The sequence below is a fragment of the Engraulis encrasicolus genome, chromosome 13, assembly GCF_034702125.1.
Source record: "Engraulis encrasicolus isolate BLACKSEA-1 chromosome 13, IST_EnEncr_1.0, whole genome shotgun sequence".
NCBI lineage: Eukaryota > Metazoa > Chordata > Actinopteri > Clupeiformes > Engraulidae > Engraulis > Engraulis encrasicolus.
Window position 1 is genome coordinate 14698044 of NC_085869.1, and position 15000 is coordinate 14713043.

General features: G+C 42.7%; 1 protein-coding gene across 2 annotated transcripts in view; it reads right to left on the reverse strand.

Moving 5' to 3' along the window:
* The window catches only part of tfpia (tissue factor pathway inhibitor a), a 44832-nt gene that overhangs the window by 9269 nt on the left and 20563 nt on the right, over positions 1 to 15000 (reverse strand). Inside the window, exons 3-6 of one of the 2 annotated variants that reach the window (XM_063213233.1) lie at positions 8598 to 8768; positions 3628 to 3702; positions 3330 to 3401; positions 1013 to 1078 (exon numbers count right to left, since the gene is read on the reverse strand). In XM_063213233.1, coding sequence (XP_063069303.1) covers positions 1013 to 1078; positions 3330 to 3401; positions 3628 to 3702; positions 8598 to 8768 — 384 coding nt within the window. Of the gene's footprint in view, positions 1 to 1012; positions 1079 to 3329; positions 3402 to 3627; positions 3706 to 8597; positions 8769 to 15000 lie in introns of both variants that reach the window. The other variant, XM_063213231.1, reaches the window with a different exon arrangement.

A 15000-nucleotide genomic window follows, 5' to 3' on the forward strand; every position in this document is an offset into this window, starting at 1 on the left:
ACTGGGGGTGTGTATGACTCTCAAAATGATCAAAGTGTCAGCTAAATCTTAGCAAGACAAACATAAAAACGTAATGCTGATACATGCTGGAAATTACTGTCAAAACACACACCCATAACTCAAACTTTTAATTACGCAGTTGCAAAGCCCTGCACTGGGGTGCATTTCTCGAAACCATAGTTGCTATCTACATTAGCTACTTTGTTGTTTGAAATGCAATTTCCCATTGACAACTACCCAAGTTGCTAACTGGCTAACAACTATGCTATCGAGAAACGCACCCCTTGTTGGCACATATCGCAAGAGCACATATTACAACAATCCAAGCATTGTTATTCTGTTTCCTTTCTACCGTCATCCAGCTGGCCAATGATTTGTCGAGATCCTAATATGTGCCTGCGCATCATTTTTCATCTTCACAACCCATTTCCTTCAGCTCTGAAAAGTGGCAAGCCCGCAGTAGATCACCACCTCGTATTCCCCCATGTCTGGGTACTGGAACGCCTTCAAGCATAACTCACAGGAACCAGGTGTCAAGACACCCCGGTATAGAGAGAGAGAAAAAAGTTTTATGAGGGAACCTTAGTATATCTCATGATATCATCTCACAACTTGGTGAGTCGAACTGAATAAAAAACACTTTAAAGAGTATATATTTAAAAGGAAACCGCTGTTTGGAATGATAATGCTCCAACTGTATGCAACGCAAAATGGTTGCCGTGGCCTCGTGGTTTCGGAATGAACCAGGACATGAGAGAATCAGATAGTTACAGGTTTTAATCCCAAATACCCTCACCTCTCTCTACTGTATACTTAATCTATTGCTGAGTGTCCTTGAGCAAGCCATTGAACCCTTCCTTGCTTCAGGGGCTGTAACCAATACCCTGTACCTTAATAAATGGAAATTGCTTTGGATCAAAGCGTCAGCAGAGTGAGATCATGCCATTAGATATAAGATAAAATGTCTTGCCGCAACAGGGGATTTTTTTGTAGCTGGAGGACTGGCACTTACCTACTTGATCCAAATTGGGCCCTTGGGCAGCAACACTATCAGAGGAATCAGCTTCCTTCGCCTCATCTGAAAAGATTGGGGGGAAAAAAGAGATCAGACAAGCAACCGCAGAGCTCAGCACCTTCACCAGATGCACCACTTAATGCATACTGAGCACAACAGGAGACGTGACCATATGTTCTTACAGAGCCTGCACAATATGCCAGCACTGATACATACTGTGCATTCAAACAAAAACATGTCCAAAAGCACTTCCAGCATTCTGCAACTCACTCCCTGTAGTCCGCAATAATCAGTAGGGTTATTTATGTACCTGGTGTATATTGGTGCAGTCATAATTTTCCCCTCAGACCCAATTATATTCTGAATCTCAGCAAACCCCGGGATCTGTAAATGCAATAGGTTTCCAGAAAAACCTGCAGTATATCTTACAGCATCATCTCCAAACTTGGTGATAGAGGCACTGAATAAACCACGCTTTATAGAAAAGAAAATCACTGTTTGGAGTGGAGCAATAATGCTCCCAGCTCCTAAAGCATACAGAGAATATGCAACCAGATTCTCCAAACATGCAGACTAGGGAATTGCCTAGGGCCCCACCAAGCCTTCAGTAGGGGCCCCCAACAACGATCTTAATCATGGTAAATGCAGCAATATAGTAATAATACAAGAGGGCCCCATGTATATGGCCATAACTACCATTGAGGACACAGAGGTCATGTCCTCAGCATTTTTTTTCTTCAGAAATGTAAAATGTATCTATGGTGAAAGTCGAACTATGATCAACAATCTCTCTAGGTCGTCCTCAGACGAGCCTTCCATCATTGCTTCCAATCATCCCGATTCTCCATACATCTTTTCAATTCACTGGTACTCTGGGTTCCTGCGTCCTTCTTAAAGGGCAACTCCTGCCAATTTCAATGTGCTGTTGTATTGCTCAATTGCCTTGACTTGTCAGTACCCGGTGACACCGCAGTTTTTGGCCAGCCCTTTCCAAGATATGAGCTATTCTAATGGGGGCAACTTTTGTTTACATTTTTTTTTAAATGAGCATAGGCCTACTCCAAATATTTTCCCAAAAGGTATCACTGTTTGCTAGCTGTCTGCTGATGTTACATAACATTTTGGATGTTTTTGGGAATAAATATAAATGTTTTTTTGAAATGTAAACAAAAGTTGCCCCCATTAGAATAGCTCATATCTCGGAAAGGACAGAGCCAAAAAATGCGGCGTCACTGGGTACTGACAAGTCAAGGGTAGCGTGAGCAATACAACAGCACATTGAAATTGGCAGGAGTGTCCCTTTAAGTATGTCCACATAAGTTAGTGTGGGGCGTCCTCTTGACCGACACCCATGCGACGGTTCCCACAGCACCAGCTTGCTGGCTGGCAGTTCTTGGTGCCTTTGGCAGTGTCCTGCAAGTCTCATTCTTCTTACAGCAATTTTCTCGCTCAGCCTTCGTATTCCCTCGTACAGAATTTCGTTGTTACCTGTGCACTATCGCTGATGTTAAGCACTGCATGCAGCATCCTGGTGTAGCACCCATCAAGGGATTTCTCTAGGGTTAGCTTCAGGGTCCAGCATTCACTGCCATAGAGGTACTACTGTCGCGTAGAAGAAGAAGCTACGCTTGACAATGCTAAATTGTATCTGTATACGCCACCCCCATGTTTCCTCAAGGCAATGATGAATGAAAATGAACTGAAGAGTTTGACTGAAGAGTTTGAAGCATTCTAAATGTACAGTATGCAGTACAGCGTAGAGTATTTGACCTCAGTATTTGAAAATGTCTCGTTACGGCCCCATGTCTATATTTTGCCTAGGGCCTCGATTCTATGGGTAAATCCGCTGTTGTATGCAACCATACAATACAATACAATACTATTGTAATACAATACACACTACGTTTCCAGAAAAAAAACTTGCAGTAGCACAAATGGAAGCTATACAGGATACGCAGTTCGCACGCTGCTCCTGGGGGGCGATGAATCATCTCCGATCTGATTCTCCTGTGGGGCTCTGCTGTGGTATATATCATTCGTCACCCTCACCACCCATGTCCTTCAACACTTAACAGCCCAATGAAAGGGCAAAAAAAGTCTCCACGGTCAGCTGTTCTACTACCTGCAGCTACACGCCTGCCCCACGTCTATAGCATATCAGCTGAATAAAAGCGCACACATAAATCCACAGCGTTTTTTTTTAAACCGTCTCTTTACAAATAGGCACAATGCAGTTGAGAGGCAGGCTGGGGCAGGCTGTTGCTTCTGAATGCTGAGCAACGCTGAGTGAATGAATGAGACTGATGAAACTCACCCACGGCGGCCTCCTCCAAGTCGCCTGCTGGTGCGTGAGCGCGAACATCCAAAGGAGGTTCCGTGACAACATCTAAAAAGAAAAAGAAAAAAAAGAAAAAAAGAAAAACGAGATTTTATTGCCAACATTTAATATGGGGAGCAACTCAACACCAGAAATTCAAGTTGTGACCTTTTTTTTTATTTCTGTTCTTTATTCAGCCTCAGGGCTGCGCAGAGCACAACTCTTTATTTTTTTCATGAAAACATCATCATCATCATCATCATCATCATCATCATCATCATCATCTTCATCTTACTGGATGGGGCAGGAGGCTGCTGGACGTGTTTAGTGGGTTTCGGATCTTCCCTGTTGGGCGCAACGACGACTGGCTCTGCTGAAATAGTAAAGAAAATATTTCATATTTTTTAAAGAAGAAAGAGGGGGAAGCAGTTTTTAATTTCAGGGCATGTTTACTGGGGTGAGCAGGGATATAAGCAGGGCCGGCCCGAGGCATAAGTGAACTATGCAGTCGCTTAGGGCCCCCACTTCAGCAGGGGCCCCCAATGAGCCCAAAATAATGACATTAATTACCATAATTAAACATTAGACATTAACTGCCTATCGTTGGGAATCACAAAGTATCTGATGCTGAGTAGGTGTTGGTGTAGGGGGGCCCTGATGAAATTTTGCTTAGGGCCCCATAAAGGCTTGGGCAGGCCCTGGCTATAAGCGTAGTGCTGGTATCATCCTCAGGGCGATTAGCCTCCAATGCTAACTGCCAACAGAGCTTTGAGTGCTCGAGGAAGCAGAGGGGGGGTGACAGCGACTTGGCAAAGTCTTCAGGAGAGGTTTGCTCAGGGCTATTATGCAGGCTGATACTATATGCTGATGCGAATGTGATATCGTGGTGAAGGCAAAAAAAATTAATGAATATGATTTTGGCTCCCTTTCAAGCTATGCCAAGACGTTGTGTCCTCGGGACGATCTGCTGAAAGCTACCTGGATGTCTAACCTCCAGTTGCTATAGACAGGCTCGATCAAAGTTGGTCACAGATGAGAAAAACATCACTCATGCTGCTGGAGAATAAAGTATAAAATGTTGCCTACAGTCAGCTTAAATCAAATAACAGTATGACAATAAAGTATGAAGGCAATGACTTGCATGAAACTTTTTACATGTGTGTAGCCAAGAAACATACCCTTTGTTCTTGACACTTGACAAAACAGAACCCCAAATTTTAGCTTTTTTAATAAAAATGTGGGTATGTTACAGCTGAATGAACACATTCTAATGCAAGGTGAAGGTCTTAGGATTTAAATACAACTTATTTCATGTTTTTATGTGCTCATTAAGACTTTGGAAAAATGGGTTATGGGCTAAAATGGGCTAAAAAAAAAAAAAAAAGGTCCATGCAGGTCCACCACAGGTCACGTGATTTTTCTGAAGTTGCTTTTTCTAAACAAGTCTTTGCAGTGCGCCATGACTCCAGGTAGGCTAGTTGTTATTGATGGGAATGTATTGCAAAATAGTTCTAAGGTCAAATAGGAAGGTGTGCCAACCAGAACTGATGCGTCAACGCACTGGCCATTGACCATGTCCAGTCATTGCGTAATTGGGTCAAAGACGTATAAGGCCTTTGAGAGGTCCATTTTTAAAATACTTCAAATAATGATATATTTGCCAATTTTCTAAACATTTGGAATGTAGTCTACACATGCATGTGTGTGAAAACTTCAAATAATGATATTTTAGTGCTTTTACACTCAAATGAATAGGGCAACGACCTTAAAAAAGTCATTTGGGGCGACCGTGATTTATCCCAAAATTGATAGATTTCCTTAACATAACTTATATTTTAATAAGTATCAGTAATTAATTGAACTGTTTAAGAATGATATACTCATGTGTCCTTTCATTTATTGCAAATGATGTTAAATACATTTTATCGATAAGGGCAGTCTCCCCCTCATAAAGCAATTACATATTGTTTTTTACTCATACAATCCATAAAGCTTATTTAAAATATATAGGTATAGTATCCACTTAATCATGTTATACCAATGAATTATATTTCATCCAAAATGGACAGACATAATTTTTTGAATTTCCTACAGAATTGAATATTGTCGGTCGCCCCACATGACAAGTGGTCGCCCCACATGATGAAAACAGCAGGCAATTAAGGTTTTTCAATGATTTTGATAGTTAAAACACATTTAATACATTTTAAAAAGAATCAGCATAACTTATCCAATTTCATTTCACATACAAACATTAACAATTTCCTTACTATTACTGACAACTCCATATTGAGTCAGAAGGTGGGGCAAGCGGAACAATATACTGCAAAGCATTACACGGAGCGAGACATAGATATCATATTAATATTTTCAATACTAAAGCATTTAACACTTGGGTATAACATTGAAAAGCATTTTCCTTTTTCATTTCATTAATCACTGAAACATACAATGTTTGTCCTTTCATTACTATTTCACTGAACAGTTGATCCGCGGCCTGTAGCGAGCAGTCTTTTCTTTGCTTGTTATTGGGGCCATCTAGAAGAAAGTTATATAGTTAAACATACACATACTTAGAAAATGAATTGAAAAAGTAGAATGAATGCTTAATATTCACACATTTATCTGATAAAAACACAATAATCAAAAAGAAGTAGGCCTAATCCTGGTCATCTCTGAAGTAGGATAGAAATTATTGAAATTTAGAAAACATATATATTGAAATATAGAAAGCTATTTAAAACAACAAAATGCATATAATACATGAAAACATTTGAATACAGAAACTGCAAATACAGGATATGCGTTTTCTATTATTTAAGCAATTAGTGGTGGTCGCCCCACATGATGCTCGGTCGCCCCAGATGATGTTTTCAAGTATAATCAAATATAACGGGCCAATGCTTAGCTATAGAACCCAAGCAAGCTACTTCTCATCACATATAACTGACAAATTTACATTTAAAATAAAGATTTGAGCACAAAAGCCATTATTTACAGTTTTAGGTTGGTCGCCCCACAGTCATCTCTGAAGTAGGATGGAAATTGTTGACATTTTGAAAAATAATACATGCTGAAATATAGAAAGTAATTTAAATAAGTAAATGCCTATTATTAATTAAAACATTTGCAGACAGAAACTACAAATAAAGGATATGTGTTTTCTATTATTTGAGCAATTAGTGGCGGTCGCCCCACATGATGCTCGGTCGCCCCAGATGATGTTTTCAAGTTTAATCAAATATAACGGGCCAATGCTTAGCTATAGAACCCAAGCTAGCTACTTTTCAGCACATATCACTGACAATTTTACATTAAAAATAAATCTTTGAGCATAAAACTCATTTTATACAGTTTTAGGTTGGTCGCCCCACATGACACCAAAACGTGACGTATACACTGCAGCAGTTTTAAAGTGGATTTATTTGTGAAGATGAGAGTGACTACTCACCTGGTAGCTGTCTCAGTAGGACCCTCACCATGAGGCTGGTTGATACAACATCCTCTTTAATATGAGTGTGAAAAGTAAAGCGTCTTAATTGCATTTTCTTGATGGTCGCCCCAGATGATATTTCAGACAATGAACATATTCGGACAAGATTAGTTTGTTTATTAAAATTGAAATGTGTGTGCAAATGTTTCATAACTTTGTCTATAAATGAAACACAAGTTTAAAATTATGCCAAATAGGGTAAGGATTATATTTAGATTATTTTAATTTGATTTAAAACCAGTTATCCATACAGAAGTCAAGGCCGGACGGTCGCCCCACATGATGTTTTCACACTTCAGATGGCAGAAAATGGCCAATAGCAAACATGTTCTAAAAAATAAGAGTGGGCATGTGTGTAAGGGAGGTGTTAGACATACATGTTAGAATTTTATTCATTTTAGTGGTTATTAATAGGTAAAAAGTTCAGTCGGACAAAAAAAGCAAGCGTCACGTCTTTGACCCAATTACAGGCCTTGCGTACTAACTTGCTATTGTGCAATAACCAAGCAGGAAGAGTAGGCAAGTCACAGTACAGTCATACAAGCACATAATCGCCACGTCAAAAAGCTGTCCATATAGGCCTACAGTACTGTGTTCCAGTACTTTTGTAGTATGTCATGGTCTTGCTCAGACTACATAACTTAGGGCCTATATTTCCAATGTGCAGATGTCATCCGCATCGGATTTGTAGACAGAATTATATCTGTAACACTTTACATTACAGTAGAGATCGCAAATAAGGTGGCAATTCTATGGTAATTTCAGTGTAATTTCAGGGTAACAAACCGTTGGTTTTGTTTGTTTGTTTGTTTCTTTCTTTGTTTCTTTCTTTCTTTTTCTGGTCTCACTTGTCCTTTCTCTTCCATTGGGTGTCATTGGTTACAGCAGGAAATGGGAGGGGGTTTGCTCTATGAAATGCAGTTTTATAGCTATATAACTGGTTGATAGGAAACTGTGTAATGAGTTCCTAAAGTCTTCTGAGACTGATTGAATGCTTGTCCAATTAGTCAAATGTAATTTGAGTCTTTCATTGGAGTGTACTCCTTTCTGCACCAACCTAATTTGCATGCATGGTTAGTTTGTATTACTACTAGTTATAAACAGTTATTACAATGAAATTACATTGACATTACCATAGAACGTAGGCTACCATAGAAGTGTTACCCAAGTGTTGTTGGAGAATGTGTCACAGTGGAGCATGGATATATGGGCATTTCAACCATTTGACTGATAGTTCTTCGTTGCTGTTTTGCAATTAAGCTACGTTCCATGCTCTCTCCAACTCTACAGTACCTTGCCCTCTAGCACACAAGCACACAGCCTAGAGAGCACCACTTGAGAACATAAAGGCCATGGGGCAGTACGGGCAGACTTTTTTTCTTTTCCTTTCCTGAGACATTTGCTGAGGACAGGCTTCAATGGTCTGGTCTGAGGCAGGGCTGAACAGGCCATCTGGCACAGGGGGCATTTCCCGGTGGGCCCTGCACCCTTGTGGGCCCCTATTTTTTTTTTTTTTACATTTCTGAAAATAGGGGCCCACGAGGGTGTGGGGCCCACCGATGAGTGAGTTCTGTGCCGCTAATTATGAGGAGTCCCTTTAAGCCAAAAGTGCCCGGGCCCTATTTCTCCCCCAGTGCAGCCCTGGTCTGAGGGGCAACCGCGGTGCCGAGCAGCAGAAATGCAGCATAGAGAAAGGAGGAGAGTGATGAGTTGCATTTCTGCCGGGCTGGCTGAGCAGGCACAATGGCGTGCGTGACGCATGTTGTACGTACGCTGGCATTTAGCTTGGCACTCTTTGAGCGTCCTGAAGTTGTTGGCGTTTCCGTAGCAGCCTCCGTAGAAGAAGCGCGTGCACTTCTGACTCCGCCGGTCGAAGAAGTAGCGGGGCACCAGACCTCGGCAGGGCCCCGGGTTGTCTGGCAAATGGCACGGGTTCTTCTCCTCTAAAGAGTAAAGAGAGGGGGGGCAGAGAGAGAGAGAGAGAGAGAGAGAGAGAGAGAGAGAGAGAGAGAGAGAGAGAGAGAGAGAGAGAGAGAAAGACAGAGAGAGAGAGAGAGAAACAAAGAGAGAGGCAGAAAGATAGAGAGAGAAAGAGAGAGAGATAGATAGATAGAGAGAGAGAGAGAGAGAGAGAGAGAGAGAGAGAGAGAGAGAGAGAGAGAGAGAGAGAGAGAGAGAGAGAGACAGAGAGAGAGATAAATAAAGAGAGAGACAGAAAGATAGAGAGAGAAAGAGAGAGGGGGGAGAGAGAGGGGGGAAGGGGGGGCAGGAAACATGTTTAGTCTGAGCCAACTGTAGCATAGTATAGTGAAATATACATTGGATGAGCTGCCTAATCAACATAGTCTAGGCTCCATGGTAACCCAGACCCCCGCTGAGGCATTTAGAAGGCCTCCATTTAACAACTACTCAGAGGTTTAAAGAGAGAGCTTTAAATCCTGAAATTGCTTTCCTTGTGGATATAGCAGGGCCCTCCAAACACACAGAATCAGAACATTCATTACATGGAATACCACGACATTCTCAAGTTGAGCACAAAGGTTCACAGCCTTCTCTCTCTCTCTCTCTCTCTCTCTCTCTCTCTCTCTCTCTCTCTCTCTCTCTCTCTCTCTCTCTCTCTCCATGTAGGCCTATTTGTCTCCCCTCTTACTTAGACAGGCATAGATATGCAGACAGACAGAAGGATAGATGGACAGGCAAGCATACATTGATATTGATAAATGTGCCTGCCAGCTACACTTATATGATTGATTATTGTAACTTATCAATGATCAATCATAAAAGTATAGCTGGCAGGTACGTTTATCATTACTATAACAATTTTAAACACAACTACAATAAAGCTTGTATTATTTGTTAGATTATTTGAATAATGATGGTGTTCCTTCAAGCAATAAATTCAATGCCATTACTGATCATTCACAATTAATGGTATTGAATTTATTGCTAGAGTGAACACCATAATCATTCAAATAATTGAACAAATAACAAACACTTTATTGTAGTTGTGTCCAAATTATTATTTGTCTGGCCCCTTGGCATTATTAATGACCCAACCAATGGCAACCATAGGTATGCATATCATATTATCATATTAGAGTGGCCATAAACTGTATCAAGAGCGTGACATTGTGCATATATATACTACATACGCCCTTAATTTTGTGGCCGCTCGCTCGTTTGTGTTTATTGCAAAGGTCTGCAATATGAGCCGACACTGGCTGCCCCAGAACAATTACCTTGGCGCGGAGCCAGACCCAGGTGGACATGATTGATTCCGCTGGCCAATCTATAGGACATATCCTGCTGATTAAGTGACTGGCTCCAGTCCAGGGTTTCACAGATAAAAAAAAAATCTCTTAATATCCTGCCACCCACTTTTTCGCTTTTTTTTCTCTTTTCATTTTTTTTTTTTACTTCATGAAGCTGATTTTTTATTTATGGCCATTGCTAATTAAAATATTCCAGTTAAGTGGCCATCAGTCATCGGCGGGCGACACATCTAATCCCACCTGAAATGGGGAATAATCCAGACCTTGTGCTACGTATGCTGATGGGAGATTTATGAGAAAAGGGGAAGAGGGGTGGGAGAGTGAGGGGGGACCGGGACCCATTTCAGGGACGTCCTTCTCCTACTGAGTACTTTAGAGCAGTCACTTTAGTGTCATGACTGGAGACAGACTGGACTTGGCAGCCCTCACAGTCTGCTGAGGCTTAGCACAGTGAACTGAATGTGAACTAACTGCATACTTGCATGCTTGCATACCAAGTTTTGCTTGCTTACTGCATACTTGCATGCTTGCATACCAAGTTTTGCTTGCTTACTTACAATTAAAGAAAACAGCACCACACTTCTCTTCTAAGGTATTAATAATCTGGCATGGCAACTGCAGATGGGGCCTATTCACTATTTGCTGAAAATACTCAACTACATCATAACAACATTACTATGACATTACAGAGAGCCTTAAGTAACAGATTAAGACATAGACATTACAGTTTTAGTGCCAGTAAGGTTATAACATAGGCTGCACTAAGGGGTTTTTAAACACTGCACACTCGTCAGAGTTCGAAGATCATGCAAATATTCACATTCACAAATACTGTAGTATATGGCTCAGTGTCAAGTAAACAAAAGAACAATCCTGTCTTTGATCTGGTCATATTCCCATAAAGTGATCTTTTTTCATCCCTATGAATTATTCAGAGAGGTGCGCAGCGCCCGCTGTGGCGAAGGACTCCTTCAAGTGCCAGGTGAGGGAAGGGATTGTATTTTGATGGTGCTTCCCTCGGTGACCTACCCCAAATACAGTACGTCACCCAGGCCCACCGACAGGGGGAGACATAATGGGTCAGTTGTCCCAGGCCCAGGGAAAGGAGGCCGCTGACAGCTCTGGACGGACCGAGGACAAAGTCACGTGAAAGGGCCCCAAACTCAATACATACAATGTAATGAGGACACATTGCTGGGCCCCCTCTCTGAATTGGCCCGGGACAAGTGACCCCTTTGTCCCCTCCTTAACAGCTTCCCTGTCCATGTCCATCGGCTGGAGGGTACAAATGGGTTAGTTGTCCTGTGCCCAGGGAAAGGGGTGGGGTATGGATGGAGGGGAGCTGTGGAGGGGGGGCAGAATTGGACATTGTACGTATTGAGCGGGGGGGCCTTTGCACATGTTTTTGTCCCAGGCCCCGTCAAAGCTGTCAGTGGCCCTGACTTCACCAGAATGGCCCCGTGCATTTTTGTCTCAAGGACAGGCCTGTTTTCAGGCAGGCTATTAGGAGATCCAATATTTCAGAGAAATGGATTTTCTGAATATCAGGGGAGGAACTGGGTCAGACTCTCTGGAGAGCCTTCAAGGTAAAAACACATATTGGTGTTTGCCTTCACACATACACAAACATGCTCACACGGAAAACCTGCACACACTCAGACACACGCACACACACATACACCAACATGCACATACAAACACACGCACGCACTCACACGCACATGCATACACACACACACATACACACAAACATGCACACACACACATACACACAAACATGCACACACACATATTTACACACACACGCGAAACTCCCCCCCCCAACATACACACCAACATGCACATGCACACACAAACACAGGCACGCACTCACACACACACGCGCACGAGCCCCCACCCCCCACCACACACACACACACACACACACACACACACACACACACACACACACACACACACACACACACACACACACACACACACACACAAACATGCATGCACACGCACACAGACACGCACACACACACAAACACGTGTACACATTGACAAATGGCATGCTCATGCATGTATAGACACACAAACATGTACTGTATACAAAAGCACATGCACCTGTAGACGAACACACAAACACACTGACAATCATACACACTTTTCCACGTGCACACAGTTTGCACATATAATATAGGCTATTCAAACAGACGTGCTCATACATGTTTAAAGACACACACATGCTCACACAAACACAAATGTGTGCATACATGTGTGCACGTGCGCACGCACACACACACACACACACACACACACACACACACACACACACACACACACACACACACACACACACACACACACACACACAGAATGGGAGAGACAGAGAGAGAGAGAGAGAGAGAGAGAGAGAGAGAGAGAGAGAGAGAGAGAGAGAGAGAGAGAGAGAGAGAGAGAGAGAGAGAGAGAGAAAGAGAGACAGAGAGACAGAGAGAGAACTTGCGAAAGAGAGGTTGTGTCCATGTATTTACAAGCATCCACATGCACAGATAGCTGAGAGCTATAAGAGGCATCCAGCAGGGGGAGACAAACCACTTCCTACTACCCTTTCATCTTTGCATCTCTCTCTCTCTCTCTCTCTCTCTCTCTCTCTCTCTCTCTCTCTCTCTCTCTCTCTCTCTCTCACTCTCTCTCTCTCTCTCTCTCTCTCTCTCTCTCTCTCTCTCTCTCCCTCTCTCTCTCTCTCACCCCCCCCCACACACACTCCAAATTATCTGATGGAAAAATATGTTTAATCTCAAGTGTTCTTTAAACAAATCCATAGAAATAAAGGAAATTGCTGGACCATACTCACAAAGGTCCCTCCAATTTGCCATTGTGAGCCCCATTTGGCATGCAACGCTGCATGTAAAATTGAGACATTTTAATCAATGAAGGCTGATCAACAACATACATGCATACTTAGTTCTGTCTCCATTGATCACAACAAAACAGATCTTTAAAAAATATTCAACTGACAAGATATGGGAAATGACCCCAAGTACATGAGACTTGGCCAGACAGGGATCTCTCTAGGGGTCTTACAGGGGCCATTTCATTTGACCCCTTTGAAGTATTTCTGTCACATCACAAGGCAGTGCATTGCTAAGGGACTTGGTATGGCTTGGGATAGACTTGTGTGTGTGCCTGTGTGCATGCGTGCGGCCGTGCGTGTGTGCGTGCATGCGTGCATGCTTGCCTGTGTGCGTGCGTGCGTGCGTGCGTACGTGCGTGCATGCGTGCATGCTTGCCTGCGTGCGTGCGTGCGTGCGTACGTGCGTGTGTGTATTTGTGTGTGTGTGCCTGTGTGCGTGCGTGCATGCATGCAAACAGACATTGTTAGGGTAAGGGGTATGGCTTACGGTAGGCTTGTGTGATTTTGTGCAGGAGCATGTGCAAGATTGTTTATGTGGGGAGGAAGGTTTGTGTGTATGAGCATGCGTGCGTGTGTGTTTTCTCTCAATGAACAAACATACAAATTTGTGCCTGAGCCTAATGCCGTGTACAGACCAGGACCGAACGGAGCAAACGAAGCGACAGAGGTCATTATTTCTCTATGGAGGGCACGCGACCTGCGCTACCAAAGCGAATTTGCCAGGAGCGAAGCTTCTTGCGCGACCAGAGCAAATTTTGACGATTAAACTAAATCTAATCGCAGGCGAATTCGCTCTGACGCTGTTCGGCGAAAACCAATCGGAACGTTCATATCTCCGAATGTCCCAGGCTGTCAAGCCAGAGACGTTATGTGATTAGCTGAATCAAACATGTCAATGCTGCGTCTCGAGCGAATACAGCGAATTCAAGGCGAAACTTCTTCTGCTACCAGGCAGCGTAGTTCGCTCTTGGTCTGGACACGGCATAAGGCACTGGTTCCACATATGAGGATATTCTGATACAATATTATCCATTTACGTATAAACCCAACATATGTGGATAAAAATGAAAACTCCTTTGTGACAGGTGCACTTTAGTCCCCTAAATGGGATATTCTATAGTTCTGAAATATGCATTCTAAAACTCTAAACTCTAAAGCGAGAGGCCAAAATATCCATATATCCATATAGGTATAAACAGCTTCTAGATCGATGTGAGTGCATTTCTCTATGCATGTTTTTACTCTTTAACTGTGTGTAATTGTGGCACAACTTGCTCAAAAGGGCTAGAAAAGACTCTGTTGAAGTAGAAGTAGAAGTACTCTCATAGATGTAATTACAACACTAGTAGTACGAAACCATGTAATATCATACCACTAGTGTTGTAATTACATCTGTAAGAGTACTTTCACGTCTACTTAATGCAACTCTGTTGGTTTCCCCTGGATCAAAGAGAATCTGTTTGTCAGTGATTACAGCTCTGCTCTCACAAGCAGGGCTTCCAGTGTACAATTGTACAGTTTGACAAAGAAGCATTCATTGAATGGTGTCAGTCCCAGGTTTAAAAAAGTGTCCAGCAAGCTTTGCAAGGTCATCAGGTGATTGAGATGAGTGCTCAAGAAACAGGTAGAGGTAGCTCTGTTACCGCACTAATACACCGGCCGCGACCTGAGCGAGGCGAGCGACGGAAGTAATTGACTTTGTACTGAGTCGCGCAACAAAAGCGATTCGAGCGACAAGAGCGACAGTTTGTTGTTGAACTCCTGGGAATATTATGCAAATTAGCTATAATGCAGTTCGGCGACAGCCGCCACAGCCAATGAGAACGTTGGAATGCTTGCATTCTGCTTTTAACGGACATACTCTAGTCGCCTCAATCGCTCGTATCGCTCTAGCTGCACACAGAAGCGATTCTCTATCACTTGAATCTCGCTTGACCGTTCTATTCGCCCGGTAACTCAGTCTGGCCCCCTATGTGGAGAGGTTTTTAATTTAATTCTGAA